Here is a 16416-nt window from a genome sequence, read left to right as displayed (position 1 = left end):
TGAGCAGGGCGATCGGATCCAGTCCTCCAAGGAGATGTTCTGTTCAGTACATCACGTTGATTAATACAACAACACTATTACAGCTGCACTCACACACACACACAGTCACACACTGCTCTGAGGACTTCCCTGCCAGCTCAGCAGGGCTGTGGGTTGGGGACTCTCTCCCTCCAATTGGTTGAAATTTGGTGGTGATCGCGATCTCCCACCCGAGGAACTCTGGGCCCTGTCATGCTTTCTAAGATTATCCTGGCCAGGACAAGTCATGTGTTCTCTTTACTACAGTAAACACATACACAGGAAGTCACTGCTGGGAAGAGCAGGAAATTGCACAGGCCAAATTCACAACCAGACACATAAGATAAAATGATAGGCAGACACAGAACACACACAGGCCTACAAGGGTAGAATGTAGTGTAAACACAGGGCCACAGCCACACAGAAGTCTATCCAGAAGTCATCTGTTTCCTCTGGGAATTATATCTCAAATTAACAAGATTTGTTCCTTTGGGATCCATAAGAGCAGATCAGACAGTGGAGGGTAGTCTAGTGTGACACTACTGGGACTGACTTACTCACCAAAGGAAGCCTGGCATCAGAGGCCAGAGAAACCAATGGCAGCCTAAATGCATTGCAGAATAAAGGATGCCAGAGAGACGGAGCAGCCGACATTCAGAATAAAGGATGCCAGAGAGAGGGAGCAGCAGACATTCAGAAGAAATGATGCCAGAGAGACGGAGCAGCAGACATTCAGAAGAAATGATGCCAGAGAGACGGAGCAGCAGACATTCAGAATAAAGGATGCCAGAGAGACGGAGCAGCAGACATTCAGAATAAAGGATGCCAGACATTCAGAAGAAATGATGCCAGAGAGAGGGAGCAGCAGACATTCAGAATAAAGGATGCCAGAGAGAGGGAGCAGCAGACATTCAGAATAAAGGATGCCAGAGAGAGGGAGCAGCAGACATTCAGAATAAAGGATGCCAGAGAGACGGAGCAGCAGACATTCAGAATAAAGGATGCCAGAGAGACGGAGCAGCAGACATTCAGAATAAAGGATGCCAGAGAGACGGAGCAGCAGACATTCAGAATAAAGGATGCCAGAGAGAGGGAGCAGCAGACATTCAGAATAAAGGATGCCAGAGAGAGGGAGCAGCAGACATTCAGAATAAAGGATGCCAGAGAGACGGAGCAGCAGACATTCAGAATAAAGGATGCCAGAGAGACGGAGCAGCAGACATTCAGAATAAAGGATGCCAGAGAGACGGAGCAGCAGACATTCAGAATAAAGGATGCCAGAGAGAGGGAGCAGCAGACATTCAGAATAAAGGATGCCAGAGAGACGGAGCAGCAGACATTCAGAATAAAGGATGCCAGAGAGAGGGAGCAGCAGACATTCAGAATAAAGGATGCCAGAGAGACGGAGCAGCAGACATTCAGAATAAAGGATGCCAGAGAGAGGGAGCAGCAGACATTCATAAGAAAGGATGCCAGAGAGAGGGAGCAGCAGACATTCAGAATAAAGGATGCCAGAGAGACGGAGCAGCAGACATTCAGAATAAAGGATGCCAGAGAGAGGGAGCAGCAGACATTCAGAATAAAGGATGCCAGAGAGACGGAGCAGCAGACATTCAGAATAAAGGATGCCAGAGAGACGGAGCAGCAGACATTCAGAAGAAATGATGCCAGAGAGACGGAGCAGCAGACATTCAGAAGAAAGGATGCCAGAGAGAGGGAGCAGCAGACATTCAGAAGAAAGGATGACAGCCCATAGATTAGACCTCATGAGGTAAGGGGTCAGAGGTCAACGTAATACAACCCTCCCATACCACACACTATGACCTTTGACCTGACCTCTTTCTTCCCTCATGAGGTCATATCAGCCCTGCCGGCTGCTTCCTGACTCTCAACCAACTGTCACAGAGAGGAATGTTCTCTTCTCCAGGTAGAAGTGAGACGTAGCCTAGCAACAGATCTAGAATCAGTTTTGCTCCCCCCTTCACAGATACAGCCTCTCCTATACATACGGGTGCCTTCACAGATACAGCCTCTCCTATACATACGGGTGGGTGCCTTCACAGATACAGCCTCTCCTATACAGACGGGTGCCTTCACAGATACAGCCTCTTCTATACAGACGGGTGCCTTCACAGATACAGCCTCTCCTATACAGACTGGTGCCTTCACAGATACAGCCTCTCCTATACAGACGGGTGCCTTCACAGATACAGCTTCTCCAATACAGACTGATAGCGCCAGACTGGGCTGACATGATGACAGCAGTCAGGGCAGGCATAACTTACTGCCCTATAGCCATACTATTTACAAGCATAATGTACTCAGAGTACACACAAACATGAAAACAATGCCTGAGGTGTGCTGTATCACAGAAATACTATCGACAGGAATCTATCGCTGTGTTCTGATTCTGGATGTGCCTACTGTTGGTCTACAGGCGCCTCCAGTGCTGTAAAAGAAACAAGGAGGCACTTATAAACAACCCACACGCCACTGTGCATGTTAAACACACTAATTAGCGTGTGAGCAGACCGGAGACAAACAGAGCGAATGTAAATATTGAGTGAGCAGCGTTCCTCCATTATGACCAAAGGTGATAAAGGATAGAGCGCGTGAGACGCTCATTCCGCGACTCGTTGCTTCTTCCGGTGTCTCTCACTCACTAAATTAATTTCACAGATGATCAAAACACCCTGAAATTCAAGATGTGGGAGTTTTCTTTTCATCTTGAAACTATAAAATATGACCGGTGCATACATATGCTGTAATCAGAGAATGAATTCTGTGAACAAATAGGTTACTGGATCATGTTTTTTAGTAGACTGGTAACAAAACCAATCAGTAGTAAACATTGCCTAGGTTAGCCTACATGTTAGCCTGCACTGCACTGATCATTTATTAAGTGGCATGATTGTTGTCTGATCTTCACTGTAGCCTCTGTTTGATCATAGTCTATCGAATGAAACAGTCCGCAATAACAACATTATGCCTATAAGAGCCATTACCAATTAGATAGAACTGTAAAATATATATCACTAGCCTATGCCTTTTAATAATCAATGGGAAAAATCAATATGCATGCTGTGGTACCATGTGCGCGCGGACGCGGTGCTCATGAATGAGAAATAACCGGCTATTGAACCGCTGAGCACCGAGTCTGCGACTGAAAGAACGGGTCCCGAAATCCGCGTTAATGAAGGACTGTTAACAGAGTAGACTTTATAGGCAAAGCCAGGACACAGACTCTGAGATTGCCAATGACTGCTGGATACATGTTATTGTGGTCTGTGTTAATGTCCCCTCGAGAGACCTACCCCTAGATCCGCTAAATGGATTAGGGGAAAAGTCCCTTACCGCATAGTCCCAATCCCGAGTAGCTTTGTCTTGAGGCCTCTCGGAGGAAGCCCATCAATCATTGAGGTGTAATAAGAACGGCATCAATCGAGTCTGTTATAGCCTAGGCTACCAGTGTGTCGCTACAATGTTTTTAAATGGATGCGTTTCAGCACCCGGCGCGTTGTCGGGGCGAATAGACAGACGGTTATCCTTCAGCACCTGGAGCGAACACAGTGAGGGCTGAGCCAAACTGCCGAGCCGAGAATTGCTACCCTCCTCACTAAAGCACGACGCAAACATTTTCATAGCCTTTAAATAAAATGATATGTGGAACGTAGCCTAAACTACAAGTTGGCGACCATAAAGGCAAATAGTAAACTAGAATGCGCGCCATAGCGCCCAGCAACATCCAAGCAGGTCGGAAGCCACAAAATGGATAACATGAACGCAGCAGCGCTCACCTCGATGTCCGACTCACTGCACGGCGCTACGATCCCCGCTGATGTCGGGGAGCCAATCCTTGCACTGTTGGTTGTTGTTATTTTGTTGTCCAATCAAGGCCAATACTATGCATTAATTCTCTTCATATCGGAGATTAGGAGGCTACCGCGGCAACGTTACATTTTCTCCATATCCGCTCGACGCACACTACACTTTAGGATCCACCGTCTCTCAGCCCAGGGATGGCTGTGTGTGCGTGTGTTGATCTCTCTCTCTGATCTATTTAACAGTCCTCGCAGTCTGCCCTTAAAGGGGCCGAGCGCGATTCCTGCTTTCTCTAGATCGGTTCACATGCCCAAGGTAGAAACTTTGCGTGTTTCTTTGTGATCTTGAATGGAAGTCTATTATGTGTGATCCCACCAGGCTCCCTCTTCACCCCCCCCCCCCCCCCCCCCCCCCCAACACGTTTGTTTTACTGTCCCCGTGGGGACAAAACAATTGATCAAAATCCTATCTTCCCTAACCTCTAACCTTAAAAGGCATGTTTCCCTATCCAAAACTGCTCGGAACAGTCTGTGTATATATTATGACAAAATGTTGTTAAGTTTTAGTTCGTTTTGGTCTGTGGTGTAAAGTATTTAAGTAAAAATACTACTTAAGTAGTTTTTGGGGGTATCTGTACTTTACTATTTATATTTTTGACAACCTTTACTTTATGACATACCTAAAGAAAATGATGTACTTTTTACTCCTTACATTTTCCCTGACACCCAAAACTACTCGTTACATTTTGAATGCTTAACAGGAGAGAGAACTGGTCTAATTCACACACTTATCAAGCAAGATAACATCCCTGGTCATCCCTACTGCCTCTGATCTGACTGTCTCACTAAACAGAGAACATCCCTGGTCATCCCTACTGCCTTTGATCTGACTGTCTCACTAAACAGAGAACATCCCTGGTCATCCCTGCTGCCTCTGATCTGACTCACTAAACACAAATACTGTATTTGTAAATGATGCCTAGGGGTTGGAGTGTGCCCCTGGCTTTCCGTACATTTAAAAAACAGGAAAATGGTGCTGTGTTTAACATAAGGAATTTGAAATGATTTGTACTTTTACTTTTGATATTTATTTTATTTTTCACATTTGTTTAACTAGGCAAGTCGGTTAAGAACAAATTCTTATTTTCAATGACGGCCTAGGAACAGTGGGTTAACTGCCTGTTCAGGGGCAGAACGACAGATTTGTACCTTGTCAGCTCAGGGTTTTGAACTTGCAACCTTCCGGTTAATAGTCCAACGCCCTAACCACTAGGCTACCCTGCCCTTACTATTGATACTTAAGTATATTTAAAACCAAATACTTTTAGACTTCTGCATATAACCACATAATACATATGAGCGGATTAACTTAAATTGAAAATTGGGTTAAGAATTGTGCTCGAATCAACGCAATATTATCCACCTTCAGTGTACCATACCGAAAAACAAAACGAACTATGCAAGATTTAGTATGCAAAACTAACTGTGCAATATATTTCCTTGTGGGTAGAGCGCATTGGAGAAGGATTATATTGTATTGACAGGCACAATTGATGCCGCGTTCAAGACACCTGGGAACTCTGAAAAATACGAGGTCAAATCATGACGTCAGCGATCTTCAGGTCGGAAAGTCGGAGCTCTGGAAAGAGGCCAGAGTTGATAAATTGATTTTTTTTCCCCAGTCGGAGCTCGTTTTTTTCTCCCAGAATTCCCAGTTGTTTTGACGCACTGAAGTCGAAAATCGGAGTTCTGAGTTCCCAGTTCTGAGTTCCCAGTTGTCTTGAACGCTACACAGACCGGTGCACCGTAACCAATCAGAGCTGCAGAAGGCCTGTAATGGCCTGTATTGAACATCACACATCTGCTGCAAACATCTGTAGGCTAAATGATAGAACAGCCATTTACATATACAAATGTAATGGGATGCATTTTTCTCCCTTGTTTTCGATGGTAGGCTTCTCTGCCTACATTGTGATCAAATAGCCACAGTAGCCTACTTGACCACTGGTAAAACTGTAACTGAAAGCGGATACAGCCTCAGTGTTCACAGTGAACACATGCCTGAAGTTACACACAATTTTCACAATGTTCATGTTTGCGCTCAGCAGACCTGAAATTTGCTCAGTGCCTAACATTTATACCTACTCCATTATATCAGAGTTTATAAACCTGGTCCTGGTCCTGCCCCTGGTCCTGGTTCTGCCCCTGGTCCTGGTTCTGCCCCTGGTCCTGCCCCTGGTATGCCACATGAACATGCAACCTACCCCAGCCATTTAGGCACAGCAAGATACATACATTCATTTGGTGGCAGACAGACAGACACAGTAACATCATTGAGTGCGTGCGGACGGACATATCTCTGCACACAGACAGACAGACAGACAGACAGACAGACAGACAGACAGACAGACAGACAGACAGACAGACAGACAGATCTCTGCACACACAGACAGACAGACAGACAGATCTCTGCACACAGACAGACAGACAGACAGACAGACAGACAGACAGACAGGACAGACCTCTGCACACACAGACAGACAGATCTCTGCACACACAGACAGACAGACAGACAGACAGACAGACAGATCTCTGCACACACAGACAGACAGACAGACAGATCTCTGCACACAGACAGACAGACAGACAGACAGACAGACAGACAGGACAGACCTCTGCACACACAGACAGACAGATCTCTGCACACACAGACAGACAGACAGACAGACAGACAGACAGACAGACAGACAGACAGACAGACAGACAGATCTCTGCACACACAGACAGACAGACAGACAGACAGATCTCTGCACAGACAGACAGACAGACAGACAGACAGAGACAGACAGACAGACATACAGACCTCTGCACACACAGACAGACAGACAGACAGACAGATCTCTTTACACACAGACAGACAGACAGACAGAGACAGACATACAGACAGACAGACAGATCTCTGCACACAGAGACAGACAGACAGACAGACAGACAGACAGACAGACAGACAGACAGAGACAGACATCCAGACAGATCTCTGCACACAGAGACAGACAGACAGACAGACAGACAGACCTCTGCACACACAGACAGACAGACAGACAGATCTCTGCACACACAGACAGACAGACAGACAGACAGACAGATCTCTGCACACACAGACAGACAGACAGACAGATCTCTGCACACACAGACAGACAGACAGACAGACAGACAGACAGAGACAGACATACAGACACAGTAACTCATTGAGTGCAGAGTGACCCAGCCTCCACCATACGATTTCTCACAGTATTGTTCTTTCAGACTGTCTCCTGAAAATCATTCACAGGGGCTTCCTGGGGGAGGGGCTCAGACCAGCTGGACACAGACACACACACACACACACACACACACACACACACAGAGCTGCTCTGAGTTCCAGAATGGGGTGAAAATGTCAGCCATAATGTTCAGGGAGAAATTCAAACCCGTCTGACTGGAACGAATGGCCCTAGAGGCATAATCCTGATTTAATGTTTACATTTTAGTAATTTAGCAGACGCTCTTATCCAGACCGACTTACAGGTTAAGTGCCTTACTCAAGGGCACATCGGCAGATTTCTCACCTCGAGGATTCAAACCAGCGACCTTTCGGGCTACTGGCCCAATGCTCTTAACCACTAAGGTTACTGGCCCAATGCTCTTAACCACTAAGGTAATTGGCCCAACTCTCTTAACCACTGAGGTTACTGGCCCAACATTCTTATCCACTAAGGTTACTGGCCCAACGCTCTTATCCACTAAGGTTATTGGCCCAACGCTCTTATCCACTAAGGTTATTGGCCCAACGCTCTTACCCACTAAGGTTATTGGCCCAACGCTCTTAACCACTAAGGTTATTGGCCCAACGCTCTTAACCACTAAGGTTATTGGCCCAACGCTCTTAACCACTAAGGTTACTGGCCCAACGCTCTTATCCACTAAGGTTACTGGCCCAACGCTCTTATCCACTAAGGTTACTGGCCCAACGCTCTTATCCACTAAGGTTATTGGCCCAACGCTCTTATTGGCCCAAAGCTCTTATCCACTAAGGTTACTGGCCCAACGCTCTTAACCACTAAGGTTACTGGCCCAAATCTCTTATCCACTAAGGTTACTGGCCCAAATCTCTTAACCACTAAGGTTACTGGCCCAAATCTCTTATCCACTAAGGTTACTGGCCCAACGCTCTTATCCACTAAGGTTACTGGCCCAAATCTCTTAACCACTAAGGTTACTGGCCCAACGCTCTTATCCACTAAGGTTATTGGCCCAACGCTCTTATCCACTAAGGTTACTGGCCCAACGCTCTTATCCACTAAGGTTACTGGCCCAACGCTCTTATCCACTAGCCTACTCGGCACGTTACACCGGAACATAAAACTAAGTCATGTGACATATCAGAAATTGTGTAATGGAATTATTGTCAAGCTAAAATATAGAAATCTAATTATAAACAGTTTACATGGGTTTTATACCAATTCTCTGTGTAAATATCCTCTAGAATGAATGTACACGTGAAGAGTGTAAATGTCTTCATTTTTGTTTTCTTGGAAAGCTGTTACAGAATCCGCCTGGCGAGGGCGCTACAGGACGCTGTATCAATACGTTGTGTGTGGATTTATTTAGTTATTATCTGGACCCATGCGGTCAGACTCTTACCAATCCTCACCTTTTCCCCCTCGTGACAAATCCATATCTCCTCCAGCTTGCGGCTTCAGCCAATCAGACAATAGCCATGTGTCTCACCCTTGTGCCCTGATTGGCTAGCCAGCCTGACCCATGATCTCCAAGGGAGTAAATATACCGTGCGTTGTAGGGAAATCATGCACGCTCTAGAATGCCCTTCAAGCCAATCAGAAACGAGTATTCAACAATGCCATGGTACAATTTGTTCTATTCCTTGCATTCCATAAACTGCAATTAAATGTCTGTACTACAGAACCATCCTCATGTTCATCTTCGTCAGTGTGTGTAAATAAAGTCCCCTGTGTGTGTTAAGTCTTGGGTTGCTTAACTCCACTTTAACCAGGGTGAGGTAGTCATTGGGTCACAGGTCAGCAAATACGTAGAGCCCGGTCACTCTCTTTCACCCTCCTTCGAGACGGATTGGTGACTTTGCTGACAACACTACAGTATGGTGGCCCGGCGAGACCACACAGGGAACGTTCCTCACTGCCCACCTGAGGTCCAGGACGACTGCTGTAATATCCGATAGTGCTTTTATATGATACAAAATCAGTATTTGTTTCATTTACAACTTGTCTAAGTCCTATAATCAACTGATTTCAGCCAGTGTTTGGCTGTGGATTGACTACATTGTTTACATGGAAACGTTGGCATATTGGCAGTAAATTTGAAATATGAATATTCCTCTAAATCTGGCTAGCTAGCTAACAAACATACAGTGCAGATAAATTCTTCAAGTTCAGCAATTTTACATAATTACTTATCACAGTACTGGCAAACCATAGTTGACCAACTCCCCTGACTGTCATCCCACCATTAGAAGGTTCATTACCATTCTAGCATTCTAATTCCTAATTCTATGGTCTAGCCATTGATGCTCCACGCTCCACTCCTCCTGGCGGTGTTCCCCTCCATGCTCCATTAGACAGAAACAAGGTGTGTTTCCCTCCATAGACAGAAACAAGGTGTGTTTCCCTCCATAGACAGAAACAAGGTGTGTTTCCCTCCATAGACAGAAACAAGGTGTGTTTCCCTCCATAGACAGAAACAAGGTGTGTTTCCCTCCATAGACAGAAACAAGGTGTGTTTCCCTCCATAGACAGAAACAAGGTGTGTTTCCCTCCATAGACAGAAACAAGGTGTGTTCCCCTCCATTAGACAGAAACAAGGTGTGTTTCCCTCCATTAGACAGAAACAAGGTGTTTCCCTCCATAGACAGAAACCAGGTGTGTTTCCCTCCATTAGACAGAAACAAGGTGTGTTTCCCTCCATAGACAGAAACAAGGAACAATTTACCAGACTACGCCATGGCTCGTCCTAATATTTCTAAATTTCATTCTTTAACTTTTTTTAACTTGGATGGAGAGGGAGAGGGAGTTGGGGAGTTGGATGGAGAGGGACGGGGAGGAGGAGTTGGATGGAGAGGGACAGGGAGGGGAGAGGGTGTTGGATGGAGAGGGAGAGGGAGTTGGATGGAGAGGGAGAGGGTGGGGGAGGGGGAGGGGGAGGGAGGGAATTGGGACTTCTGTTCTCCCTAGTGACTGAGAACAGAAAAGGCCCAATGAACAGAGCTTACTCAGGCTCCCAAAATCCCTCAGCACTCATGCGCCTCACTGGGGTTGACAACTACATATTTATTAAAGCAGTTAATGTGTGTGTGCGTATTTTAGTCAAATTACACCTGTTCTCTCACAGAGCCAGGGAGTCATTTGATGATGTCAGTATGTCTAGGGACAGGAGCAGAGACAACACATAGTAGACAACTAAATACTAAATCATCACAGACCAGGAGAGAAGGATGAATGTGCTGATCCAACTTCATCAACAGAGAGACATCAACAGCACTGACGTTCCCATTCACTCCCACAACGACGAAAAAGCCGACAGTATCAATCAATGACATTTCACTGTGCTTTGTAGAAAAATGAATTTGACACAATGTCCCTGACAGTTAATGTATTCATTTTGACGGTGATTGACACAGGGTGCTCTTCAATAAACACTGCAGGAGACTAAGAGTCTGACTGTAAATAAAATGTTTGTTTTTTGTTGTCATGATGCCATGATCAGTGGATTAGTGCAGCAGCCTCAGTCTGCTCTGAGACCCAGCCCCAGAGTCTCCTCCCGGGGGATAGGAGGAGAGGTGGGGAGTCTCTGCCTCACCAAGGGGTGTAAGGGGGTAGCAGGCTCAGAGCGGGAGGGGCGCCTCTAAACATCTGATTGGCTGGACAGGCGGTCACATGTGTGGGTGACTCAGGCCAGTTGCTGTCAGAGCGAATCAGAACGCATTGGGGAGTGTTCAGCAGGAGCAACCTGACGGAGGTCTGTTTCCATGGCAACGGCCGGGGGAACCAGGGGGCGAAGCGACTGCATGCTGGGTAAGAGAAATAGAGAGAGGCGGAGCTTGTGTGGGGGAGAGGAGTTCCCTAGGAGATGAAGGGAATGAGGGAGGAGAGGTGGAGGGGAGGAGAGGTGGAGATGTGGAGGGGTGTGGTGAATGATGCCATCGAAAAATGTATGACACCCCTCACACACACTCTGTATTAATAATGGGGGGTGGGGGGGGGGGGGAACCTTGATTCTAATTTTTCTGAGCTGACGTAGTTAGCAACACAAAAGAGAACATCTTGAATGATGTTGAATCAGTGGATGAGATTTCCACAGCTACTAAGAAGTGAATGATGCTGCTTCTGAATGGTAAGCTGAGAACAGTTTCACCTATAGGACTTCTGGCCTGGGGAGCAGGTTTGGGGTCAATTCCATTTCAATTCAGAAAGTAAGCCAAATTCCAATTTCATATTTTCCTCATTGAAAAGCAATAAAGAGAATTGGAATTGGAATTTCAGTGTACTTCCTGAATTGCCTGGAATTGTAATTGAATGAACCCTGACCCCGCAGGGCAGTCTTAAAGCAGGGGTTGAAAGTAACTGTCCATTTGAAAATCTCACTTTTAAAAGTTCCTATTCTGTTGACGCATCCTATACTCGTATTATTTTGTTGATGCATCCTATACCCGTATTATTCTGTTGACGCATCCTATACCCGTATTATGTTGTTGACGCATCCTATACTCGTATTATGTTGTTGACGGATCCTATACTCGTATTATGTTGTTGACGCATCCTATACTCGTATTATTTTGTTGACGCATCCTATACTCGTATTATGTTGTTGACGCATCCTATACTCGTATTATGTTGTTGATGCATCCTATACTCGTATTATGTTGTTGACGCATCCTATACTCGTATAATGTTGTTGATGCATCCTATACTCGTATTATGTTGTTGATGCATCCTATACTCGTATTATGTTGTTGATGCATCCTATACTCGTATAATGTTGTTGATGCATCCTATACTCGTATTATGTTGTTGATGCATCCTATACTCGTATTATGTTGTTGATGCATCCTATACTCGTATAATGTTGTTGATGCATCCTATACTCGTATTATGTTGTTGATGCATCCTATACTCGTATAATGTTGTTGATGCATCCTATACTCGTATTATGTTGTTGATGCATCCTATACTCGTATTATGTTGTTGATGCATCCTATACTCGTATTATGTTGTTGACGCATCCTATACTCGTATAATGTTGTTGATGCATCCTATACTCGTATTATGTTGTTGATGCATCCTATACTCGTATTATGTTGTTGACGCATCCTATACTCGTATTATGTTGTTGATGCATCCTATACTCATATAATGTTGTTGACGCATCCTATACTCGTATTATGTTGTTGACGCATCCTATACTCGTATTATGTTGTTGATGCATCCTATACTCGTATTATGTTGTTGACGCATCCTATACTCGTATTATGTTGTTGACGCATCCTATACTCGTATAATGTTGTTGACGCATCCTATACTCGTATTATGTTGTTGACGCATCCTATACTCGTATTATGTTGTTGATGCATCCTATACTCGTATTATGTTGTTGACGCATCCTATACTCATATAATGTTGTTGACGCATCCTATACTCGTATAATGTTGTTGATGCATCCTATACTCATATAATGTTGTTGACGCATCCTATACTCGTATTATGTTGTTGACGCATCCTATACTCATATAATGTTGTTGACGCATCCTATACTCGTATAATGTTGTTGACGCATCCTATACTCGTATTATGTTGTTGACGCATCCTATACTCATATTATGTTGTTGATGCATCCTATACTCATATTATGTTGTTGATGCATCCTATACTCATATTATGTTGTTGACGCATCCTATACTCATATAATGTTGTTGACGCATCCTATACTCGTATAATGTTGTTGACGCATCCTATACTCGTATTATGTTGTTGACGCATCCTATACTCGTATTATGTTGTTGACGCATCCTATACTCGTATTATGTTGTTGACGCATCCTATACTCGTATTATGTTGTTGACGCATCCTATACTGTTGTTGGGGTACGCCCACACCATTCTGTTGTTGGGGTACGCCCACACCATTCTGTTGTTGGGGTACGCTGCCACCATTCTGTTGTTGGGGTACGCTGCCACCATTCTGTTGTTGGGGTACGCCCACACCATTCTGTTGTTGGGGTACGCCCACACCATTCTGTTGTTGGGGTACGCCCACACCATTCTGTTGTTGGGGTACGCCCACACCATTCTGTTGTTGGGGTACGCCCACACCATTCTGTTGTTGGGGTACGCCCACACCATTCTGTTGTTGGGGTACGCCCACACCATTCTGTTGTTGGGGTACGCCCACACCATTCTGTTGTTGGGGTACGCCCACACCATTCTGTTGTTGGGGTACGCCCACACCATTCTGTTGTTGGGGTACGCCCACACCATTCTGTTGTTGGGGTACGCCCACACCATTTTTTACATTCAGCACCACTACGTCATGGGAAATATATTATTTCTAACAAAGTTGAGAGCATAGAGACAGGGGAGGTTGAGCATAGTGACAGGGGAGGTTGAGCATAGTGACATGGGAGGTTGAGCATAGTGACATGGGAGGTTGAGCATAGAGACAGGGGAGGTTGAGCATAGAGACATGGGAGGTTGAGCATAGAGACAGGGGAGGTTGAGCATAGAGACAGGGGAGGTTGAGCATAGAGACAGGGGAGGTTGAGCATAGAGACAGGGGAGGTTGAGCATAGTGACAGGGGAAGTTGAGCATAGAGACATGGGAGGTTGAGCATAGAGACAGGGGAGGTTGAGCATAGTGACAGGGGAGGTTGAGCATAGAGACAGGGGAGGTTGAGCATAGTGACAGGGGAGGTTGAGCATAGTGACAGGGGAGGTTGAGCATAGAGACAGGGGAGGTTGAGCATAGTGACAGGGGAGGTTGAGCATAGTGACAGGGGAGGTTGAGCATAGTGACATGGGAGGTTGAGCATAGAGACAGGGGAGGTTGAGCATAGAGACAGGGGAGGTTGAGCATAGAGACAGGGGAGGTTGAGCATAGTGACATGGGAGGTTGAGCATAGAGACAGGGGAGGTTGAGCATAGAGACAGGGGAGGTTGAGCATAGAGACAGGGGAGGTTGAGCATGGGGACAGGAGAAGTTGAGCATAGAGACAGGGGAAGTTGAGCATAGTGACAGGGGAAGTTGAGCATAGTGACAGGGGAAGTTGAGCATAGTGACAGGGGAAGTTGAGCATAGTGACAGGGGAAGTTGAGCATAGTGACAGGGGAAGTTGAGCATAGTGACAGGGGAAGTTGAGCATAGTGACAGGGGAAATTGAGCATAGTGACAGGGGAAGTTGAGCATAGTGACAGGGGAGGTTGAGCATAGAGACAGGGGAGGTTGAGCATAGAGACAGGGGAAGTTGAGTATTTAGACAGGGGAGGTTGAGCATAGAGACAGTGGAAGTTGAGCATAGAGACAGGGGAGGTTGAGCATAGAGACAGGGGAGGTTGAGTATAGAGACAGGGGAGGTTGAGCATAGAGACAGGGGAGGTTGAGTATAGGGACAGGGGAAGTTGAGAATGGGGACAGGGGAAGTTGAGAATGGGGACAGGGGAAGTTGAGAATGGGAACAGGGGAAGTTGAGCATGGGGACAGGGGAAGTTGAGAATGGGAACAGGGGAAGTTGAGCATGGGGACAGGGGAAGTTGAGAATGGGGACAGGGGATGTTGAGAATGTGGACAGGGGAAGTTGAGAATGGGGACAGGGGAGGTTGAGTATAGAGACAGGGGAGGTTGAGCATAGAGACAGGGGAAGTTGAGCATAGAGACAGGGGAAGTTGAGCATAGTGACAGGGGAAGTTGAGTATAGAGACAGGGGAAGTTGAGTATAGAGACAGGGGAAGTTCAGCATAGTGACAGGGGAAGTTGAGCATAGTGACAGGGGAATTTGAGTATTTAGACAGGGGAAGTTGAGTATAGGGACAGGGGAAGTTGAGTATAGAGACAGGGGAAGTTGAGTATTTAGACAGGGGAAGTTGAGTATTTAGACAGGGGAAGTTGAGCATAGAGACAGGGGAAGTTGAGTATAGAGACAGGGGAAGTTGAGCATAGAGACAGGGGAAGTTGAGTATTTAGACAGGGGAAGTTGAGCATAGAGACAGGGGAAGTTTAGTATAGAGACAGGGGAAGTTGAGCATAGTGACAGGGGAAGTTGAGTATTTAGACAGGGGAAGTTGAGCATAGTGACAGGGGAAGTTGAGTATTTAGACAGGGGAAGTTGAGTATAGGGACAGGGGAAGTTGAGTATAGAGACAGGGGAAGTTGAGTATTTAGACAGGGGAAGTTGAGCATAGAGACAGGGGAAGTTGAGCATAGTGACAGGGGAAGTTGAGTATTTAGACAGGGGAAGTTGAGTATTTAGACAGGGGAAGTTGAGTATAGAGACAGGGGAAGTTCAGCATAGTGACAGGGGAAGTTCAGCATAGTGACAGGGGAAGTTCAGCATAGTGACAGGGGAAGTTGAGTACAGAGACAGGGGAAGTTGAGTATTTAGACAGGGGAAGTTGAGCATAGAGACAGGGGAAGTTCAGCATATTGACAGGGGAAGTTCAGCATAGAGACAGGGGAAGTTGAGCATAGTGACAGGGGAAGTTGAGTATTTAGACAGGGGAAGTTGAGTATTTAGACAGGGGAAGTTGAGTATAGAGACAGGGGAAGTTCAGCATAGTGACAGGGGAAGTTCAGCATAGTGACAGGGGAAGTTCAGCATAGTGACAGGGGAAGTTGAGTACAGAGACAGGGGAAGTTGAGTATTTAGACAGGGGAAGTTGAGTATTTAGACAGGGGAAGTTGAGCATAGAGACAGGGGAAGTTGAGTATAGAGACAGGGGAAGTTGAGCATAGAGACAGGGGAAGTTGAGTATTTAGACAGGGGAAGTTGAGCATAGTGACAGGGGAAGTTGAGTATTTAGACAGGGGAAGTTGAGTATAGGGACAGGGGAAGTTGAGTATAGAGACAGGGGAAGTTGAGTATTTAGACAGGGGAAGTTGAGCATAGAGACAGGGGAAGTTGAGCATAGTGACAGGGGAAGTTGAGTATTTAGACAGGGGAAGTTGAGTATTTAGACAGGGGAAGTTGAGTATAGAGACAGGGGAAGTTCAGCATAGTGACAGGGGAAGTTCAGCATAGTGACAGGGGAAGTTCAGCATAGTGACAGGGGAAGTTGAGTACAGAGACAGGGGAAGTTGAGTATTTAGACAGGGGAAGTTGAGCATAGAGACAGGGGAAGTTCAGCATAGTCACAGGGGAAGTTCAGCATAGTCACAGGGGAAGTTGAGCATAGTGACAGGGGAAGTTCAGCATAGTCACAGGGGAAGTTCAGCATAGTGACAGGGGAAGTTGAGCATAGTGACAGGGGAGGTTGAGTATAGAGACAGGGGAGGTTGAGCATAGAGACAGGGGAGGT

General features: G+C 46.0%; 1 protein-coding gene across 6 annotated transcripts in view; it reads right to left on the bottom strand.

Annotated features, from left to right (window-relative positions):
- The window catches only part of LOC110508074 (SH2B adapter protein 2), a 34242-nt gene extending 30157 nt beyond the window's left edge, over positions 1-4085 (bottom strand). For 2 of the 6 annotated variants that reach the window (XM_036965651.1, XM_036965652.1), the window contains exon 1: positions 3373-3765. In XM_036965651.1, coding sequence (XP_036821546.1) covers positions 3373-3434 — 62 coding nt within the window. In that variant the 5' untranslated portion in view covers positions 3435-3765. Of the gene's footprint in view, positions 1-3372; positions 3766-3815 lie in introns of those variants that run through there. The other 4 variants (XM_036965650.1, XM_036965649.1, XM_036965646.1 and 1 more) reach the window with 4 other exon arrangements.
- Between the last annotated feature and the right edge of the window lie 12331 nt (positions 4086-16416).

Source organism: Oncorhynchus mykiss, chromosome 27 (genome assembly GCF_013265735.2).
Source record: "Oncorhynchus mykiss isolate Arlee chromosome 27, USDA_OmykA_1.1, whole genome shotgun sequence".
NCBI classification, from domain to species: domain Eukaryota; kingdom Metazoa; phylum Chordata; class Actinopteri; order Salmoniformes; family Salmonidae; genus Oncorhynchus; species Oncorhynchus mykiss.
This window is presented reverse-complemented; position numbering and strand designations above follow the sequence as displayed.